The sequence below is a fragment of the Drosophila grimshawi genome, unplaced genomic scaffold (assembly GCF_018153295.1).
Source record: "Drosophila grimshawi isolate 15287-2541.00 unplaced genomic scaffold, ASM1815329v1 contig_1377, whole genome shotgun sequence".
NCBI classification, from domain to species: Eukaryota; Metazoa; Arthropoda; class Insecta; order Diptera; family Drosophilidae; genus Drosophila; species Drosophila grimshawi.
In genome coordinates, this window is record NW_025062900.1 from 20,428,733 (window position 1) to 20,451,874 (window position 23,142).

Sequence of the window (23,142 nt, forward strand, 5' to 3'; positions counted from 1 at the left end):
CTACTCCTTCTAATTTTAAACCGATTATTTTTCATTTTTTTCATTTTATTTCTAATATGTTTTTATATTTATTTTCATTAAATGCATATAAAAGATTTATTGCGGTCTAGATTTTTATGGACCATTCCGTGCATGCTTCTCTTTAACTTACTTAACTTTGAATTTACACCGTAAAACCTTTTTCAATTTTTTGGCTATTTGGATTTTTTTGGATTGGTTTGTTGACAATGCCAGCACTTGAAAAGTAAAAATATTCGCTAGGCTGTGGTTTAAGGGATGGTAAAGTATAGGGTTCGTGTGATGACACGGCTGGAGCTAATAACAGTATTAACACGATGAAGCCAAATTGAATTCGATGCCAATACACGCTTAAAGTTAGCAAAACCAGTCTAGAGAGAACCGCTCCGTATCCGTCGCCCCCTCAGCAGGAAGAGACCGGCGACGTCGATGAGCAAACACAAAGTCCCAAACGTAATTTTCACAAATTCATTGAACTGCGTGAGTGTGAAAAATAACAATTTAGATAAACAGTGCGACGGCGTCGCGGCGACCTCCATGGGTGTCGCTCCTGGTTACACACACACACACACACACACACACACATATATATATATATATATATATAATCATATATGTATATGGTGTATGTATATACGCGACGGGTGACAAGTACGTTGGCTCAGACATGGGCGGCATCGCGTCGACCGTTGACACAGAAATCATATTAATATAAATTAACGATGTGGAAAATTTAGTTTAGTAGTGAAAATGGCGCCCGAAGTCCAAAGGAACGCTGCTTTGCGCCTTAGAGCGAAGTCAACTGGTGGCTCACATCTCTCACGTCGCCATCTCATCAGTCAAATGCCATGGCGCGCAAATCCCACAGACCAACAGAAGGCAACTAACCAACCAACCAGTGTGTATATCCCACAGTTGAGAAATTGTTTTGTTATTCTTGCTTCAATTTATTCCCTTAGTTTCGATTTTTGTTTTTCGGCTTGCATTCGTAATTCGGATTCACTTTTGGCACTCACTGCATCAATCTCCATCTCCGGAACTGACGCTGCGCCACTTTTTTCAATTAATTGGCGCTCTGAACTGCACCCGGGCCTTGGGACAGGAGCTTGAAGATTCACTCTGTATAGCAGCACAGTCGTTCACTAATCACTTCCGCATAGTCATGATCATAATCCGATTATGCAACGTCTCTCATTGGATGAGGCAGTGGCATGGTTGGAAAGTGCTGTCAATGAATTGTGCTGCTCGAGCATGTTGTTGACATTAAATTGATTAAGCTCACTTTTCATAACTAGTATAAGCTAATGTTTAAACCTATAACGACATGCTACGCAAAAAGGATATTTTGCGACGAGACTTTAAAACAAAATTTGTTGTTGTATAGCATATATGTACTTTTTTAACAAACATGCTCCCAGGCTTAAATCCCATTGGGGCTTAATCTGTGTCAGATTAATTTGCTTGTTGTCAGCTACAAATTGTTAAAAATTGTTAGCTTAAAACCTGACTTAGACTTTGAGTACAAATTAATATCTTTAAGCAGCCAGCCTTTTCCATTTCAAGAACTTTTGTTTAATTTTGATGGGTTTTTGGCAAACTTCATGATGTAAATAATATTCGAGCAGTGAACGTCTTTTAGTGCATTATAAAAAATATTTACTTTTTACATACATTCGGAAAATCGCCATGCTTTGATATATTTAATATTATTAAGTTATATTTCTGAAAAGTTAAGAAAAAGCATTGGCAAATTTAAGAATCTTTTCATACGCTAAAATATCAATTTAAAAAAATAAGAAAAACTTTTTTGTTTTATCTTCATGTAAATGAGTTGCAGAGAAATTTAAACAATAGTATTTGCTAAAAGAACAAATATAGCTATGCGAATAATATTTTAGAAATATTTATTAGCATTAGTAATGAAATTGTTGTAAAATTATTAGATATCATAATAGAATATGGTTTCTTTAGGGAAAATCAAAAGTGAAAGTATTATTAACAGGTAATTAAATATAATTGAAATTAAACCAATAATAGATAATAATAGATTGTTAGTATTAGTATTGTCTGTAGAGATTATTATTAAGAATCACTTAAATAAGCAATTCAATAAACTCGTTTTAAGGTATGTCTCATAGTATGCAAAGCATTTAATAGGTTAATTGCAAATGAAATAAATATGATAATGCGCTTGACTCTTTTGTTCTCTTTAAATTATGAAATTAATATAGTATTAATAAAGAATTGAAATATATTCCAATTTGTAAAGGGGTGCTGTGAAGAAAAGAGCTAGAAATGCTACAAAAAAATAATAAACAGCGTTTTGAAAACCCTTTTTTTATTTATTACTCATACATAGATAATATGCTGTATTACGTTTATTGTTAAGAAATTATATTTAATATTGTTTACAATTGTCAAAAGAAATGTTACACCAAATGCAAAAAAAAAAATAAGAATTACAGTAAGCAACCGCCGCACAGGGTGTTGAGACAATGGTATCGGAACGTAAATAAGAACAAAAAGGTTTTCATATAAGCTTTTATTTGTCATCTCTAAATTCTGTGGCCCGTGGGACACATTGGCCTGTGCGGCATGGTGTGTTGGAAGTTTTGTTCCGGACAGCAGTGGCAAAGTGGGTGTCGAAGCCGCTGATCGCTGGCTCGTCATAGGTGCCAAGATGCTGAACCAGAACAGGCTGCTTAAACTGTTGACGTTGGCTTTGCATTTGTGCAGAATCAAGTGGGTGAATGTGTCGGTGTCGGTGTTGGTGAAAGTTGTTCAAATATTCAATGAGGGTCTCTTGGATTTACAACGTGACGATAACTATAACGATAACGATAACTTTGCAAAGGGAAACTTATAAATTAAGTGGATCGATCTGATTCCTTGGGCTGCTTGTAGAACTCGCGTATAAGCTGGCGAAGATAGCGTGACTCGCGCTTGAAACCGCCGAGTTTGCGTCTCAGCTCGTCGTTGACCTGCGTCAGCTCCTGCTCCTCGGTGAGCACATGCTCCATTTCCTTTTTCTTCTTCTGGCGATAGCGTGTGGCCGCATTCTTGTTCTGCTCCTTTTTCCGAATCTTGCGATCCTCTGTGCCGCGTCCATAGGTGCGTGTACGCTTTTTCGCCGGCCCGCTGCTGCTGCTGCCGTTGTCGGATGGTGTAGAATGTTGCGGCTCCTCGGCGATGGTGTGGGCGGGTGAGCTGCTGCTGCTGCTACTCGTGGGCAGCCATTCCTCATCCGCGTCCGCAATGCTGCTGCCAGCGCCGCTGATATCGCCGTTGTTGCTGCTACTGCTGCTGCTGCTGCCTAGAGACGATGAGGCCTGCGATTCGCAGTCATCGTTGTACTGCTGCCAGTTGATGGGTAGCTGCAGCTCCTGGGCACGCATATTGACAATGTCATCCACCAGCTGCGTTTCGCGTGCAATTTCACTGACAGGCATCCAGTTGTTGAAGCTGTATGCGCCAGTGGCAGCCACAGCTGTCGCATTCACTGCGACTGCAGCATCATTGGCAAAAGGCGGCAGCTGTAAATTAGATACACAAGTTAAATACGATTGCTAACAGGCAAATGCTCCATCATCTGTGTCCTTACCACTTTGTGCTCCTCCTTGACGAGCAGCTGCTCCTGTGGCTGCTGTTGATAGCCATCGAATTGAGGCGGCGACTGCGGCGGCGTTAGTTGTTGCAATACCAAGCAAGTGTCACCATCATGCTGGAAATCGGAATCGGAGGCGTTGGCAGCAACCTGCACTTTAGTCATGGGTAGTAAGTCCTGCGGCACAGCCAATGCTTGCGAGAAGCTGGCTGACTCATAATCGACATATTGCGGCGCCCTTTGGTCTAGAAGGCACTCTGCAAGTAAATAGCAAATATTTTCATATGATTAATATTTTAATTGTATTTATTTCAAATTACGATTTTTTATTACTAATTTGAGACACTAATTGCAATAATAGTTGTATTTAGTTTACTTTTCTCAGCTGGATTTCAATCTTCCTATCTGAAAAGTATTATTATAATTTTATTATTTAAACTAACATTATTTTCATATGTAATTATGGGCTTTAATATAATTTTCTTGAATTTCTTAGATTCGACTTGTAGTTTAACGCTTTTTTGAACGTATGGATATTATTTAATATTACAAAATAAATTTTCTACTTCGCAGCAGAAAGAGCAATGGAAATATTTCTCTGTATAGTTTAGCTGCTTTGATATTTTTTCTCGGTTTTTCTGATATTGCTACAACTACAGATAGCAATATGGAAATTTTGTTGCTCTTGCAACGAACAGAGCAGAGCGAAAGAGCATTAATTTAAATTTTCTGCTATTGTCTCAGCTAATTTTACGTAGTAGCGAATATTTAATCATTAAGCATTAAATCAGTTGAAATATATTTTAAAATGATGTTTTAAATTACACAAGAAAAAGAGTTTGCCTTTAATTGAATTTCGCAGTAGTAAAATATACAAATAACCATCAATAAATATTCATAAATATCAGAATAAATCTTACTTCAAGAAATATATTACTCAGGCTCTAAATCGTATAACTAAAAAGCATCAAATTTTTAAATTGAACAATCCCCCTAAGAGCACCCCGTACGTCTTTCCCCTACTCCGTACATGAACTACGTCGTAATATCATCAGAACTATTGTTGTTTTTGTTGTTGTGGCTGTTGTTCTTCATCTGAGCTCAATTCAAACTCATTTCCATTGACGTGAAGGACGCCTGGAGACCATTTGGAAGCTGTGCCTCGTAAATATTTGCATATTGATTGTGGCATATTTTCAGCTGTTGTTCTTTCCAATTCCAATTTATTGATTCTCACTTGAAGAGAGACGACAAATATTGAAATTAGTTCGCTGACAACCGAACGGACCCGACTTGACTTGATTATTTGTTGTCACTCTTGTGCCTGATATTTCATTTCAATTGAACAGCGTCCGTTGCCCGTTGTCAAAGGTTATCAACAGTTAAACAGTTGCCAAGTGCAGTCCACATATGGCAAATCTATACTTAAACTCACTGAAATCTACGGAGAGAGAGAGAGAGAGAGAGACAGCTGCTATGACCTTCGCATGCGCACCTGTTGACACCTTGGGCTGGGCTGGGTCTGGACTGAGACTGGGACTGCGACTGGGACTAGGTTGCATTCTCTATTGACTTTAGACTTTTATTAACATAACTCGTTTCATAAATAGCTTTGGCGCGATAAACAGAGCAACTGTTAAATGCAACTCGCATTTCATTATTATTTCCATAAAAATCTAGTTTTTAAATTTAGAATGCAACTAATTATATTGCACTCACTGCACCTACACTAATTCATACGCTTGTGGGGCGTGCCCACAATGACCAATACATATTTTTTTCAATGTCTTAATCTGAAAATCTAATCTGAATTAAATATGGAGAGCACATGGCAGAAAAGGTTTTCATCTACTCTGTTGCTAATCGACAATTATGTAGATCAGTTTAGGGCACAGCTGGCTGAAGGTGGCGTCTCATATTCAACACCACTGAACAAATGTCAGCTGAAGGTGGTTGAAAATCCCTTTCATTATGGCATTTGTAGTCAGATTAGTTAGTTGAATGACCCATTCACATTATTATTATGTAAATATTCAATATGTACTCGTAGTCAAGATTAACTATAAATGCAGTTATAATCTATCATATATCCTTATAATAATACGAACACCTCCCTTTTTCAATTAAATTATTATTATTATCCAACCATTAACATTTCTAACATTCTTGAATGTGATGATTTATCGAATTTCGTATCGATATTATGAAAAGTATGGCAATATAAATGCCAGTCTGAAAAGTCTGCGAGTATTTTGAAATAAATCAAATGTAATTTAATTTGATTTATTAGCCAATTAGAAATGAAATCCTTTTTAAGTTTTAATTTTGTTTCTTAATTATTGGCTTGTTTGTCACCCGACTAATATATTTTAATTAATTGTTTAATTATTCACTTTGCAAGGACAAATAAACATAAACTAATCAGATGTTTAATCAGTCAGAAATCATAATGGAATCGTAAAATGTAAAGAATGTGAAGGTAAGAAATGTTGGACATATTGAAATCAGGTTATTGGGCACACTTTGCATATCAAATAATTAATTAAATAACAAGATTGTTGAATTACAAATTACTTATACATAATTTAAATGCTAAATAATCAGCTATTTCTACGCATATGTTAAGCTTTGATATTTATATTTATTTTAATTTTCCTATATCAATGCTCAAGTTACTCAATCTAGGTTCAAAAAGTCTACTCGAAAGTTTTTACCAGATTGCCTTTCATAGGCTGTGCAACAAATACGTGTCTCTTAGAATACATATATATTTATATATAAAATTCTAAGTGTCCTACATTTAGTCTGCAAACTACGCAATTTGCAGTTGCAATGAGCGCTCATTAGACACACAAATCAGAGATTAATGCAAACAAAGTTGTCATTGCGGAAAACAAATGGAACGAGACTGTAAAAAAAAGCAATGCCAATCCGCACTATCATATATTAAATTAAATATAAATGGGGGCATGATTAAATTCAACCTTGGAGCTAGAAACTTATGTGCACATTTCTAAGACAATTTTTGTTGTACAAAGCTCAGCAGTTTGCCTAGAAAAGTTGTGTATAGAAAAAATATGAGAATTTCCCAATAAAAAAAACCACTCGCTAAAGAGATTCAAACTGGAAATTTACCGCTGCTTTGATGTAAACAAATAAATAAGTCTATGTTTTTTTTTATAGCGGCTCTCTGGAGTAGGCCATTGGGTCAAGGTCACAGAAAGTCCATAAAAAATAGAAAGTCTCTTATCTGGCAACCGAGCCATAATTATCTGAAAATAACTTTTCTTATCAGTTGACTAGACGAATTTGGAATTTGAAAAATATGAAACATTTTTTTGTCACATTTTTGTTGGGTATTCCAAATATTTGCAAAAAAAAAAAAAAAAAACGGAACAAGTCGAAAAAATGTAAATGAATTTTATAAATACCTACTAAACTGAAAGCGAGACAGTCACTGCAAAAGGAAAACAATAATGCAAAAAAATACCAGTATATATGATAAACCCGCTCGACCGGAAAGTCATCTTAAGCAACCCAACAAATTTGGCACAGCACACAAACCAAACAGATCGGTAAAAGATATAGATTGCTGTACATAACTACATATAGGATATTTATGCAATACTATATAATTATAAGAATTATTATTCGATCGCTTATGTCTTCCAAGTAATTTTTTCCATAACTTGTCCTAAGACGCATTAAAAATATAAAAAAATATTTAGGTATAGGTCAAAATATTAATGATAACCAAAATGACACTTCTTCTGAAGTCTTTCGAAAAATAATTTTAGTTGATCCCAAACGAGGCTGGTTAGAAAGGTGTTCGGACCTACCCCTGGTTAATGCTGGGCGTGAGATTCTTTTTCTTCCTCTTACTCTTTGCATAAATATATAAAATATTTCCAATTATTAGAATATACTCTATAGATTCTCTCTGAAATTGTATATGTCGCCTTTTATAAACTGAATCATTGAAATATCATGTTCAAATGGAATGCCCAAGCCACAACATATATCCCATTTCCTATTCCTTACAGCCTTAAGTTATTTGTTTATCATTAAGAATGTATATCTTGAGAACAGCTTCCCATATCATTTATGTGAGGTTTCCCATTCAGCAATTCAATATAAAGTTTAGCAATAATTATTCGCTTATAAAAACATTTACATATTATAAGAATAGAAATAAGGAAATGAATGTCTACAAAGTGTTTTACTTTAAGCTTATGTTATTCTTATAATCATATGGTGATAATAAAGTTACTATGCGCTCTTTAGAAATTAAAGTTTAATTCTATTATTGAAATCATAAATCGGCCTTGGTACACTGAGAAAAAAACTATCGCCTCGAATATGCGCATTTAAAACAATGGTTAAATCAGGGGCAGTTTGATATGAACATACTTAAATTATTATTTCAATTATTTTTAGTAGTAATTATTGATATGTAAGCATACTAACCATAGGCTTGTTGCATAAATATATAACTGCTCATAATTGCGGCAGCAGCGACTCAGATTCAGAAAAATGATCTCGAATAACAATTGGAAAAAAGGGGAAAAAAAACAAATGGCGGCAGAGAGAAAAAAGGTGCTTAAAACGCTAAAGGTCTAAACAATAAGCGTCAATGGAACGCTGAACAACTAAACTAATTGAAATATCAACTTTAAAATGTGTTTTAACTAATTGCTAGATTAACGAGATGCGTGCTTAAAACTATCTAAATATATTACAAATTATTTGCAACAGCGAATAAAGAAAAACAGGTGCAAGAAACCTGCAAAATTATAATTTAAAGAAAGAGAGAAGAGAGAAGGAAAAATCACAGTGAATTTTGAACGGGTATCAAAACAAAAAAAAAAACAAAAATATCGTTGGCTCAAAGCAACGAACGAATGGGCCAAAGTAAATAAAGATAAAATAAAAATAAGATTAATAAAAGAATAACAAGCAAATAAGCGAAAGGCGTATGGCGGATATACACACAGAAATATACGAGCGGGGGGTGTGGAGGAGAGGAGACGAGTTGGAGCTGGATATTTTTATGGGATTTTATGTTTTCTAGTCAACTGCTGCCGCAAAATACTTTCGAGGGCGTTTGTTACACAAGCGGGCTGGGCAGCTATACTTGGGCAGTTTTTTATTGATCTGTTGTTAATGTTGCTGTTGTTGTTGTTTTTGTTGATGTTTCGGATTTTCGCCGTTTAACGTCGTTTCACCAACTTTTGCGAATTGATCACAATTTCACGGTTCCACATGTAACGGTATCCACAGTGTGGTATCATGCTCACAACCGAATGCTGGCCGAAATCTTGGGAAATCTCAGTTGTCAACACAGCAGAGACAGAGACAGCGAACTCCAAGGTCGATGGGAGTAAGCGAAAGATATGGTGTTAGTTGTTCACGTTCACGTTGATCGGCTACATATAGTTGGCTCGAAGGGAACACCTCAAACGGACGCGTTTCGTTTTGTTTGGCGCCGTCGCGAATTCCACTTGTCGAACCGAATGCGTACAGTTTGGCAGCCACTCGATTCGATTGACAACAGTTTGACAAGCAGTCGCTTGCTTGCTTAGCCACCTTGCCGCGTGAGTCTCGTGAGAAATACAAATAAAATAAAAACCGAATTCGTTTCAATAATATTCAACGTTTTAAAACGCCAAGACGTGCGTCTTTCTTATTGTTGTTGTTTTCTTGCTGATCTTGTTATATATATATATATATATATATATACATATATATTGTTTTTAATTTTGCTTGAAGGCAGTTTCTTTGTTTTCCAGTCGTTGCTGTAGTGATTGTTTTTGTTGTTGCTGCCGTTGTTGTTGAAATCAAAGCCGTGTCTTTAACCGAGCGCACGCGTCAGAGTAACAATTTGTACTGAGCATTAAGCGCTGGACGCGCTCCGTTTTTGCTCTGACCGAAGTCAGCAATGAGAGAGGCCTTATAGACACAGAGAGAGCACGAGAGAGAGTGTGTGTGAGTGTGTAGGAGACAACAGCCCTGCAATAAGATCAATCTCCGCTGTTGTCTCTCGATCAGCGCAGCCGAACACAAAAATCAGACATTATACGAAGCACACCGAACCAAAGACTTGGCACAGTGGGACGAACAGCGAACGAACTGTGAAAATTATTAATGAAATTTGCAATATTAAAAATTGTATTTTGGTCTGCCCAACTACTGCTAACAACATTTTTTTTTTTTATTGTGAGTAATTAATGTTGAAAATCAAAGGAAGTTGCTTTTCTCCCACTGTTCTTTAAGCACTGATCAGTGTTTTAAAACACATTGAATTGGCATTCTGCTACAGATTATCAATAATTATTTTTTATGCAGTAACCCAACAGGTCTGAGTGCAAGTCACGATTCTCCTGCCCCCTCAAATTATTAGCTCCCATCCGCCCCATGCCAGATTTAACTGCATATTTATGAGAAATCGAAATCGGCGAGACAGTAGAACAAGGTGACGTCCAATGAACTCGCTTAACCTCAAAAAGCAATTGCAAAGTTAGACTCTGGCCTGATGCAGATACACCATGCATCTTAAGGGAAGTGTTCGTATATTAAGTAAAATAAAGTATAAACTAATTATAATATTTATTATATATATATAGACTTCACGTCACGATAAGCTGGACAGAATATGAACAGCTGCCGAGTTCAATGACAGCGCCCTATATAAAGCTTTACCTCTCAAGCGCTCTCTCTGTCCCTCTCTCTCTCTCTCTCTGTGGTTACTCGCAAATGAAAGCTATATTAAATAAATAAAGAGCCTGTCTTAATTTAATACCAAGCCCCAAAATATGTCTCAAATGGGGGGCACGTCCTCAGCGGACAAAAAAAGACGAGTTGATTTTAAATTTAATAACAAAAAGTCCAAAAAATTGTTAACTGAAATTTCCTGTTCAACTCATATTTAATGTATGCCACATGTCATGAAAAAAATTCCATACGAAAATCAACTGAGTATCTCAAATAAAGATTCAACTGGTTCATCGCTCTGACAATATCGGATAAGTCCTTGAACCTACCAAAATAGGGCCTATTGATTTTTAAACAGGGTAGGCCGCTTTCAAATTTCTTGTTTAATTTTCAAACACAATGCAACCTTCAATTTAATTGCTTTTAATATAAGTTGTTTCAAGTTCTGCATAAACTTGTAACTTGAAAAAACGTTAAATTCCAGTTCCAAGAGTTCTACAAATATGCATATGGAAAGCTTATCAAAGTTTGTCCTGTTTTCCCAGCGTAAAATACCTTTTAAAAATAAGCATAGCTTGGCTTTGTGCAGCTAAACGTGTTTATTCACTCAAAATAACAACAGAAAAAATTCACGCTTTTCGAATTGTTGTTGTTCATTACTTTTTTATGGGTTTGCGTTTATCATGATTTATAATTACGTTGCAAATAATGGCAGACATGGCAACAAGAAAAGCAATAGCAGACCAAATGCTACCAAAACAAAATAAAAATCGAACCGGTTCCTCACACAACAAGATCTGCCAACTATTTAATTTTAGTTTAAAAAAGTGGAAAATTTTACACAAAACTATCGAAAATTATTTCTATTTATAGTTTTAACTAAGTGAAACTCAATCAATCGTTATTTAAAGTTATATCCTTAATTACAATATATATTACATAATTTCTCCCACCTACTTAAAAGTATTCAACAACAAATTGAAATCTTCGCACAATAAACTGGTTTAAAAAAAAAAAACAAATTTTGAAAATTTAAAATATATACGATTTCAAAAGATTGTTTAATTTAAAATACCAAGCTTTCAAGCAACCAAATAAAGTTGTTCAACAAGTTAAACGCGCATTGTTTGTCTACGTTTTTCAGACGTTCAAAGTTCAAAGTTGCCATAAAATATTTGTTTTGGTTTTAAACCGTCCAGATAATAGACGTTTAAGTCAAAAGATACTGCTGCTTAAGGCCATATAAAGTATTCATTAATGTTCTGTCCTACTTACTGAACCAAGGTTCTAAAGAGGTATGAAGGATCTACTTGAAAAATATGAACAAGAACTCAATAAACTTGACAAAGCCAGATACATCTCAGAAGTTTTCATTTTGTACATCACATGCTATTATTTCAATCAATCAATCAATTATCGATTGAAAACAAAAATATTATTATATGTAATAATAATATTTATATTAAGTATTTTCGTTATGAAAACTTGGCATAGACATTTTTTATACATATTTATTTGCTTTGCCATTCGAATATTTTAATAATCAATAGTATTTCGTAAAATATTATTTCAAGCTTTAAACAAATATATTTTTAATAGATATTGTTGTATATTATACAATTTCGGCAATAAGTCAAATTATCTATGCATTTAATTGCTGTTTATTGATAATATTTTGATCTCGATCTCGATATTTTAGTTAAGCTGCCTAAAAATATGAATAATAGGCTCAAGATGATTAAAAATCATAAATCATGCTGCACAATTAATAAATTTATAAGAAATTGTAATAATACTCTATTCTAACTACATTCAAAAAGAAGTTGAAACTATATAAGAAGATACACAGACATTAATTTTATATTTATTAAAAGAAGTTTTGGTAACTTGCCATCATCCTTCAGGTTCAAAAACTCCACAACCAATTCCTCACCGCTGATCAGCTCCATGGAGCTATCCTCCTGCAGGCAGTCCTCGCTCCCATCGCTTATGAGCGTAATACCTGAAATAAGAGTCGACTTTAGTCGCTGTATACCATAGATTGGGGATATGACTGAATCTCACTCACCATTTGCAAAGTTATCGTCGTATAGAAAGAGGCCAGTGGGATCATCAAGCGCAAAGAGCTCGCTGGCCACAGCCGATGCCGGCGATGCTGGCTCCAGCTTGAGCTCCCAGTAATCTCTCGGTAAATCCAAACTTGTCATTGTTTTGCTTTTGCTGTTGTTCATATGTGAAATCGATGTCAAAACTTGTTGCGAAATACGGTGAATATATTGAAGGTGGTCTTATGAATGTGATGAACGCTGCTTCTGCTGCTTGTTGTTGTTGTTGTGGGAACGCCATGGTGGCACTGAAATAATTGAAAATACAAATTGTATTTTAATATATTAAAATGAATAGCGTCATTATTTGGCTGGACTGCATTGTCAAATTATTTTCGCATTAAATTCAGCTCTGATAGCGATTTATAATAATATAATTATCTCAAAATAAATTCGTTTTAAACTTAAATTTTGGCAGAAGATTTCACACACACACACACACACAGACACACACACAGACACACACACAGACACACACACAGACACACACACACACACGCACGCACACGCATACAATGCCTTATCAAGATCGCCGTTTGATTTGTGCACTGGCGGCGCAGTCGACGCTGACGTCGACGCTCGACACTTGTGCACGAGACTACGAGTGTGAGCGAGACAGGAAGCGCACGCCAAATAAATATGATGATTCATTGCCTCCAGGCACGTGTAGCATGTGGCAAGAAGAAGAACCAATAACAGTGTTGCAGCGATGGTTACTCAATTTGCGTCTGCGATTGCATCACCCTTAAATGGACGTCTCCAGCTGTTATTCCTTTTTTGGTTTTTTTGTGGCATGCCACCGAAAGTTGGCTAACATTTCTGCCACGTTACCATGAATCGACAAAAAAATTACACACACACACACCGCCGCAGCTGTTTATAGACAACAAATCGGAATGCAGTAATTTTGCATGTGTGCGAAAATCTGTGTGCGTGTTGAACCCTTTTATTGGTACTCACATTGTTTTTGTTAACATTTTCATAATTTGTTGTGTGTTTTGGGCACTGTCGTGCTTGTTGCTTTGCTTGCGCGCAATCTAGAAAGCCATTATTATGTCCATATAAATGCGAAAAACACGGATAAGAATAATTGAACCTTTTTGCGTTTCATTTGGAACGGTACTGAACCATTGCTCATCGTTGAGAACCGTTGGTTCCTTGTGAACGACTTTTACTAACAGCAATGATTCACTGTCTATAATAACATTTTCATAACAGCGAACAACAAGTTCATCGGATTGATGTCCCATCGACAAGAAAGACTGTTCTGATTTGTGGGCTTAAGAAAATGTATTCATTTTACCATGAAAAACCAAATTCAGTAGGCTCATTAAAATGATGTGCATAAAAAGTAAATTATTTAACAAATTTCACCAACAGTTCCAAGTGAGTACAGAGAAATGAGTAAGGTATCGAGTAGCTGGAATTTTGCGACTATCGATAACTCTTCGAGATAACCAAATTTCGAATTTTCAAATATGTCATCCACAGTGCATGAACAAATTTTGCATATTAATATTCATTTTATTATGTTTCTTTCTATAAATATTGAACTTATGAATATTTATCTACATTTTAAAATAATAAATTATTTGCTGAATTTTTGTTTGCTTCAAATAAAAATAATAGCAGGAATTAAAAGCCGTTAACTAAAAGCAGATAAAAAGTTGTTCTAAGAACACATAAAAATAATAATTATATAATTCTTCAATATAATTTCAATCCATCTATTTACACATGTCCTTCGTACTACTAAATAATGCTATTGTTGTAATAATTTAGCTTTGATATAAAAGGCAAAGTACAAAGTGAAAATCTATTTGAATTTCAATTGTTTTTTTTTTTTTATTGTCTGACACAAGCAAGAAAAGAATAACTTCTATCGAGTTAGTCAGTTAAATAGATATTTATCTCGCTTGGGTAAACTTCGGTTGTCTATGACTAATTAGATGTATATTTTCTGGAATCGGCAAGAGAATGTTCCTGCGTCGAACCGAACCAATGCACCGAGGGGCAACGAGCAACAGCAGTTGCCACGTAGTCAAATTATACGACAGACAGCCATCATTATCAAGATATCTATATTTTTGGTCATCTGGTTCTTCTTCACCGTCTTTCTGATCATCATTCCCCCTTACGAGCCTTCGAATGTTTTAGTGCCGCTGGAGACGCAAAGTCCGCAGGTTGTGAGGATCATGGATGAACCACGGAGCGATGTGATCACCGTTGAGGTGAAGGGTCCCATTGATCCGGACGCCACACTTAATCCCCAGCTGGCGACCAAAGAGCAGCCGCACATCCTTGTGGTTGTGGAGTGCTTCAGCGAAGAGACAAACACCACCATGTGGATATCAAAACCCTGGAATGTCTACCTGGATGAAACACCACAAAATCACAAGCATCATGTCGATGAGGAGGACGAGGATGTTGGGGTCACAGTAAAGAAGTACATCCATCTGGAGGAGATTCAAAATAAATGGATGCAACGAGATATGCAGTCGATAAGTCGCCGCTTCTCCAATAAACAATTGGATGTTTTGCTGCTGAATATGCATGACGAGACGGCGTCTCTATTTGTCCGCGTTAATCCCAATCCGATGGACATGGACAAGGCGGTTGTGTGGGGCATATGCCTGATGCTGCTGCTCTATGTGCTCATCATTTGGGATATTGCGGATCGGACAGTTGCCGCACTGATTGTGTCAACCGCTGCAATTGCGGTGCTCGCCATGTTGGGTGAGAGACCCAGTCTGGGGAAGATCATTTCGTGGATCGATATGGAGACATTGATGCTACTCTTTGCCATGATGATTATGATCGCGATTCTCGCCGAGACGGGCAGCTTTGATTATCTGTCAGCGTTCGCCTATCAGATGTCGAGGGGCAACATTTTGATGCTCCTCTTCTATCTGTGCATGTTCACCGCCTTCATTTCTGCCTTCCTCGACAATGTGACAATGGTGCTGCTAATGGTGCCGGTGACGATTCGTTTGTGTGAATCGCTGGAGTTGAGCACACCGGAGTTTGTCATCAGCATTGCGATCTTCTCGAATATTGGTGGCACATTCACACCGGTGGGGGATCCATACAATGTGTTGGTCGCCACCGATCCGCATGTGCAGAAGAATGGCCTCAATTTTGGTCAGTTTGTGTTGCACATGTTTCCCTGTGTTCTCATCAGCCTGCTGCTCAGCTTTGGTCTCTTTTACCTGCTCATACGCAATAAGCTCTACAACATACATGAGCTGCAAGAATCGCTGAAGGCTCTCCAGAAACAGGACAACCAATTGGATCTAGATTTGGAGCGTCGCATCAATGAGCTGCAGGCGCGCCTCAAGAAACAACAGGGCAAGGATCGAACCAATTTCGGAGCGACTCTCGCCGAGATGAAGGCCAATTGTAGGATACGCAACAAAACGTTGTTTGTCAAATGTTGCATTGCCTTCGCCTTTGCCATAATCCTCTTCTTTCTGCACGCCCTGATGGAAGCGGTGACTCTCTGCTGGGCAACCATGCTGGCGGCTATATTGCTGATGATCTTGGCCAATCGCAAGGATATCGATGCTGTTATCGAGGGCGTCGAATGGTCCACATTAATCTTCTTTGCGGCCCTTTTTGTCCTTACGGAGGCACTGACCGAAATGGGCGTTATGGATTTCATTGGTCAGTGCACCATTGCGATCATCTTGAGTGTGGACAGGAGTCAACAGTTGCTGGTGAGCATCATGTTGGTGGTGTGGATCACCGCCCTCTCCTCGGCCGTTGTCGACAACATACCCCTCACGGCCATGATGCTCAAGCTGGTGATCAAGCTGAACTCCAGCCCGGAACTGCATCTGCCATTTGCACCGCTCATCTGGTCGCTTCTGTTCGGCTCCAGCTTTGGTGGCAATGGAACACTGATTGGTGCATCGGCCAATGTGGTCGCAGCGGGCATGGCCAGCCAGCATGGCTACACCATCAACTTCAGGTCGTTTTTTGTCATTGGTTTCCCAATTATGTTGATGACGGTGCTGTTGGCGACCATCTATCTGCTTATTGCCCATTACTGGTTCTCATGGCACGACTCACCTAACAGAAGTTAAAAAAAAAAAAACAGTAATAAATCAGACTATAAAAAACACATTTATTTATATCGTTGCAGTTTCACTTTTATAGTTGTTTTACATATGTTTATTTTTTTAATTTTTTCAATTTAAATTACAAAACTAAACTTCCTAAATTCGAGCATATTTGATGAATAAATGTTGAACTCAATTCATAAAAAGAAAACTAATATAAATTAATGACATTCTTGATCTGCAGTGCTGGGTAATTGGTAAAATATCTTATATATTCCACATTTTGTTTTTTATTTACACTAATATCTTTTTATTTATTACTTAACTAATTACAAATTGAATTCTAGTGAATGAAACCGTTAAAATGTAAATATTCCACAATTTTTTATTTATTTTTTATGCCATTTTAATTTTATCTTTTTACTATATCTAAAATTCGAATTCCATTTCATAAAAATTAATATTTATTAAAATAATACAAATAATTTAAATCCTGAAATACCAGGGCTGCAAAATCGATAACACGTTGAAATCAGTAAATTATATGCCAAAATATTTTAATATTTTAACTTTAGTTTAGTTTTTATCATATTAACAAACTTGATTCGTATATTTCGTAATTATTTCTCTAACCCATAATATTTTTTTAAATTTAAGAGCGATTTTCTTAACTGTAGCTTTTGAATTTCAGTTCTTGAATGCGAAACTTTGGAAGTGCACCACTTTTGCTGTTTCAGTGCTAATTACAAACAATTTATCTATGTGAAATCCATTTGGGCCACATAAAATGCGGAAAAGCATGCGGGCAATAAGCCCAACTAAACTGGTCTCCAGATACCCTAAACTGCTCTGGTTATAATAGTCCTGCGCTCCTTCCACGCTGACCACGTGGCCCAATCAATCAAATGCTTGTCAATGGGTGGGCGACCACAAAAACAAAAAAAAGAAAAACAACAACAGCAAAGTGCAGATCTATAAAATCAATAACAATTTTTTACTACATGCCGCACACTTAAGCAATCAGTCAGGAAATTGAATGCTGGCTGAAAACTATCGTCTCGAAGAGGTTTTTAATGGCTTTTGTTTTTACTGTGCCTTCAAACTTGGCCATAAATCTTGCCAAAAATCGAAAAATGCACAAAATGTTGTGTGTTCATAAAATTTGTATTTGTGTTTTTTTGCGATGATTGATGTGTGCCCAACAAAATGTAAAGTGCCCATTTTAATTTCACAAAAAGGGTTTAAAAGGAGTGGCGAGTACAGTTGGGAAAGAGCTGACTTAATTACTGATGCGTCTCTAATTTAATTTCACAGAATTTGGCTTGATTTTTGGACTGGTCTTTATAATGAAATATTTATGGACAAAACAAAGGAAAATGGCCAGCTAATGAGTTCCATATACCCCAATCTCTGTCTCACTTACTCCACTCACTTCACTGTTTTTTATGTCTGTTTCTCTCTCTTTCATTTTGGCTGCCAGTGACAGGTTCTCAAAGAACAGACACTGAGAAATTGCACCCATGAAATTAAAAATAACTCAAGCGAATCGCTGGAAAACAAAGGCGATGGCAATTTATGAAACTGAGTGGAACTCAAAAAACAAAAAAAAAAAAACAAAAAAACACACAAAGAAAAAGCATTCCAAAAGGCTTAAGTTTTGTTAAGCAAGCAGACACGTGAACTGCTCTTGTTGTTGTTGTTGTTGATGTTGTTGGAACAACAAACAAAGCAAAAGCGGTCTAAAGAATTTGTTAGCACGTTGATTTATCATCGACAGACCGACCAGGAGGACCCCAGCAAAGGTGAGCCAGTCTGGAGGGAGGGAAGAAAGGATGGCAGCAGGACTTTTCCGTCTTCCACATCTAATTCAATAATAAGAGCGCAAGCGAGAATGCGAGTAACAAATGCCAGTAAATTGTGATATAAATCACAAAAAAATTTCCCATGTCGGCAACTGACAGCCACCCCTCTATCCCCCCCAACCCTGAGCAGCATCTTAGGACAGAAATGCGGCCGAACCAAAAAATATTTGTTAGAACTTTTTCGGACACAGCCATAACAAAAACCGAGAAATGGCAACAAATTGGTAAAAAAAATAACCTAAACCTAACCTAAACCTACTTTTCGCATGTCGCAGTTACATTTACCCTTGCAGAAACTGATCTCACTTAAATTTAATTATTTATTTATAACAAAAATTTGATTGTGTGTTTATATGATTTTGTATTGTGTTTCTTTTTGGAAAATATTAAGGTGCATTCAATAACTTTTCACTTGCAAGATTGGTTTGGGATTCTTGGTAGGCATACACTCAGAAAAATCACTACGTAATTTAAGAAATCGTCATTATATTGCTTAACTTCATTATTATTATTCAGAAAGTGTATTTCTAAAGGGGAAGATTATATCTTTTCAAAAAACAGGCTGTTACTTTTATTAATTTAAACGTTGATGTTTGCAAAATTTAAAAAAAATGTGTCTATTTTCTAGGGTGTATTTATATAAGTAAATGTCGAAAGAAAAGCTTTTGGAATAAGTTTTTTTTTTAATTATTTAAATTTCTACTTTTTCTTTATTTATAATAAATCATATATATAATATAATAATATATAATATTTATTGTCATAAGCATAGACATGGCTACATCGACTCTGCTAATAACACCAATCAAGATTATATATACTGTGAAAGGTGTCTCCTTTGGAGTGTTACATACTCTACAACAAAATTAGAATACCCTCGGCAAGGGTATGCAAATATTTAGGAAAGGAGTTGAGCTATGCCGACGGGATTGCCTGTTCCCAATTGCACGTCCGTTTGTGGCAACAACAACAACAACAACAACAACCACAATGTTCATTGTGCGGCTTTGCAAATAGTTAAAAGTTTTGTGTAATTGCGAATGGCTTTGCAAAGTTGCTTGATTCGATCCAACTGATTGTGTGAACTAACTTGCTAAATTGAATAATACGCGCAAGTTAAAGATTACAAATTGACCTGTGGCATAATATACATAATAATTTATTAAGTTGTGCAACAGAAATAAATGTTCATTAAATTGCCATCAAGCAATAGGAACGCAACTTCATAAATAAGTTCTACACTTGCACAACGGGGCGTATGTGTTATGTGCTCGCAGCAGGACAAATACAATGTGTGGTTGGGGTAAAACCAGAAGTTTGACAGCTGCAAACTGCAAACTCAAATAGTCCATGCTGCACAGCTAAGAACTGATTTACTTCCCTTCAAAAGTTCAAATGAAATTGTGCAAATATGACTAAGCTCACACACATACATATATCAGCCACAAAAGTTGGCGCCCAACCGCAACTACTAAATCCGATCAATTTGAGATATAAATGTTAAATAAACTGCAGCAGCTAAAAGCTAAAATCAATCTATTTCCCTAAACTATTTAAGAGCAGCTAAAGTTTTTCTGAGACCAACTTATACTCACTGGCAATCTGTCGAATTTTGTATGGCAACAAGCAGTTTGTTCATCAAGCAAGGCCAAGATGAGGATTTTTTTATATTTTCAGAGGTTGTGTATTTTTAATAAGCTGTCCACTTCTTTGTGGTTCCAAAACAACAGTTTGCCTTCTACTTTAGTTACTTATAAAGTTGGCCGTGGGCCAGTCACTTTCCAATTTTCTTGGTTTTTATAATTTGTTGACATTATAAATGACACAAGTTAATATTTACCTATCAGCAGCAGCAACTTCTGTTTGCATTTGCAAATTTGTATATTCTTTTGTTTGTTTGACTTTTTATAAAAGTCGCAATAGTTGACAAGCAAGCTGCATGTTTTTGATTTGGTTTTAATAAGGCCAGAACCCTCTGGCACAACAAGTGCTAATTGCTTACCCATGACAAATAACAAAAATGATTACGATTTTGATATATTGCCAGTGTGGTTAAAAGTATAATTCGATTATGATTTATTTTGATTTATTTATTTAATATCGACTTAAGTCAAACGACACTGCAAAATAAAATTATTTATAAATGTCGACTAATATTAGTCGACATAGAAATAATCGAAGAACAAAAATGAAATATTATCCATACAAAAATTTAAATGAAAATATATATTTATACACACTATACGGCTTGTACTTGGGAATGAAGAGAAACAGATGCGGCAGCAGAGCTGGTCGGAGGCAGTAGGCCTCCGGCAAACCAGATATCTCCTAGGTGGTTATAATCTTAAGCGATTTAAGCAAGTTATAAACATGGTAAAGAACAATCTTAGCATACTTACCGGTCTAATGACGGGACACTGTCGAAGAAGTCACCTAACTAGACTAGGTATATATAGGAAAATATGAAAAAGAGGAGGACTCCTCGATACACATCCTAGCAGAATGTGTCGCACTAGCTAGAAGAAGATGTTGCATCCTAGGGTTGCATGTCTTGAATTCTAGAGACATAGAAGACCCCAACCCAACAACAATCCTTGCATTCGCACGGGATCTGGGACTGATTGAAGAGCTATAGGCTCAGAAGGGGCACAATATATCCAACAGGTCGCGGTGCAACTTCTCCAATAATAATAATAATGATAACATTTATGGGTGGTTTTAAACCACATGGTTTTAAACCCAGCTCAAACAAAATTATAAATAACAAAAAGAAGTAAAAACTTAAATATTATTGAAAGCTCAGGATTTTTAAAATTAAATCTTTCATTACAGAAATGGGAGACTTTGAATTGATTTGGGTACTCGAGAGGTGTGTGCAACAAATAATTAAGAGCACAACGGTTAAGAGAAAGTAGAGAAAAGTAACGTGGACAGAAAAATGAATTTGGTTCATCAAAACAGAGGAATCGATTTCACAATTGTGTAATTTAACTACAAACGTTAAACATGGCAAAATACGACAATTAGTTAGGGAGCAAAGTATAATAAGAGGGACTCCAGCGGTGAATTAAACCCCAAGCAAATAATAAGAGCATCTGTTGAACTGATTGCAATTGAAGCAGGTGAGTCGGATATTGTGCAGACAATTAATTATAGTTGTAAATAAGGAATTTTAGTGGCATCAAATTCATTCAAGAATAAAATATCACATTGAGCGTATTTTTTGTAAATATTGAGTGAAAATATCTGAATTATATTGCTTACAGGTAGATACTTTTTAACAATATTTATTCGGTTTTAAAGTGACTTCTGACTAAGTATATAGCTCTGTATAAAACTGACGAGGAAACATAATATTTATAGCACGTATTTTGTTTTGTTGATTTGATCATATTTTAAAGGAAACCAAGAAAGAATGTTTATATTAGGCACACCGACGATTAAATACCCTTGTAGACCGGAGTTAATCTGCAGACATATCATATTTTTTTAAGTTTGTAATTAAATATATTTAATAGTTTATAAATAAAATAAATTAGCTTAAGTTAGAATTATAATTATAATTATAATTAATACATAATAATTAGTATAACATTTTGTGAAGATTGCACTTAAGCTAAGTGAGTTCTGTGCATATTAGATCAAATATACCTGGCTAGTGATGCTGGTCAAGAATATATATACATATGTATACCTTATGGGGTTGCAGATGTCCTACTTCAGTGCATTGCAAATTTAAAAACGAATTTTAAATACCCGCAAGGGTATAACACTCAAAAATCAGACAAATGCGTTGAATCGATAATTCCGAAAATGTTTGCCCAAACTTTGGGGCGCTTGTGGACCTCATTTGGAGCAGTAAAATTTAATTTTCATGATTTCCATTTCTGGCTTTTGCTTTTCAAATCAACTGTGCCGGTCTGTGGCCGATAAACGTGACTTGGCCACATTTGTAGGCACTCGGACAAATCTTTTCCTCTCTCACTCTCACTTTCTCTGGCTCTGCCGCTGTCTCTGTCTTTCTTTATGTTTATACGTATTGGTTTGGAGCTAAGTCTCCGGCTTGTTTGTCGTATTGTTGCAGTTCAGCTTCTGGCAGCTGTGGCAACCAATGCACTAATACCACCAGCCTGTTAATACACACACACATCAAACACACACACACACGCATGCAGAGACACAAACACGTACACACATAAATAAGCGAGGCATATTGCTGTCTATTGTGAACATAAATTTAGAGCAATTTGTCAGTTCTTGAGCCTGAGCAGAGCACATGTGAAACTAATGCCATATTAAAGCTGGCTCTACTTAATTGAAAGTTTACAGGTGAATTATCTGTGCGTTATTCAATTAAACTAAACGAAACTAAACACTTTATTATACTTCAAGAAACAAACGATTAAAGAACTGAACAACAAGTTTTGTTAAAGTTTGCGCTTCAAGCAAACATCAATTGTCAAAGTTTGAGCTCAAGTAGTGCAACTAATTGAGTGGACAGCGCTGTTGGCAGCTCACACCACACACTTTTAGACAATTACGCTTTAATTAGAAATAACTTGAGAGGTCATGAGCACTTGTGCATAAGTGGGGAGCGGAGGGCAAAGGGGAAGCTTGCCACTCGGCAGCTGCAGTTTGGTTCATACTCGTGGCTTATATGTGGCATTGATGTGTTTGTGTCTGTGTCTTTGTGGGTGCTTCTGTGCGTGCCACGAAAGCGAATCGTATCCGGAGGCCCCTTCAACTAGACAAGAAGATTGGTAAAACAATATGCAAAAATG

General features: G+C 36.2%; 2 protein-coding genes across 3 annotated transcripts; one reads left to right on the forward strand and one right to left on the reverse strand.

The window, feature by feature from the left end:
* Positions 1 to 2,339: 2,339 nt before the first annotated feature.
* Positions 2,340 to 13,577, reverse strand: LOC6566734 (vitellogenin-1). Of its 2 annotated transcripts, XM_032739083.1 has the most exons (5): positions 13,399 to 13,577; positions 12,402 to 12,686; positions 12,225 to 12,335; positions 3,620 to 3,879; positions 2,340 to 3,551 (listed from the first exon to the last, which is right to left on the reverse strand). In XM_032739083.1, the coding sequence occupies exons 2-5, from the start codon at positions 12,562 to 12,564 to the stop codon at positions 2,886 to 2,888; spliced, it is 1,200 nt and encodes a 399-aa protein (XP_032594974.1). In that variant the 5' UTR covers positions 12,565 to 12,686; positions 13,399 to 13,577; the 3' UTR covers positions 2,340 to 2,885. The 2 variants fall into 2 exon arrangements, with proteins under 2 accessions (XP_032594974.1, XP_001993031.1); XM_001992995.3 differs by lacking the exons at positions 12,225 to 12,335; positions 12,402 to 12,686; positions 13,399 to 13,577 and adding an exon at positions 8,090 to 8,367.
* Positions 13,578 to 14,387: 810 nt separating this feature from the next.
* LOC6566736 (P protein) lies at positions 14,388 to 16,523 on the forward strand. The gene has a single exon (XM_001992997.1). It carries the CDS (start codon positions 14,388 to 14,390, stop codon positions 16,521 to 16,523), a length of 2,136 nt encoding a protein of 711 aa, XP_001993033.1.
* The last annotated feature ends 6,619 nt before the right edge of the window (positions 16,524 to 23,142 follow it).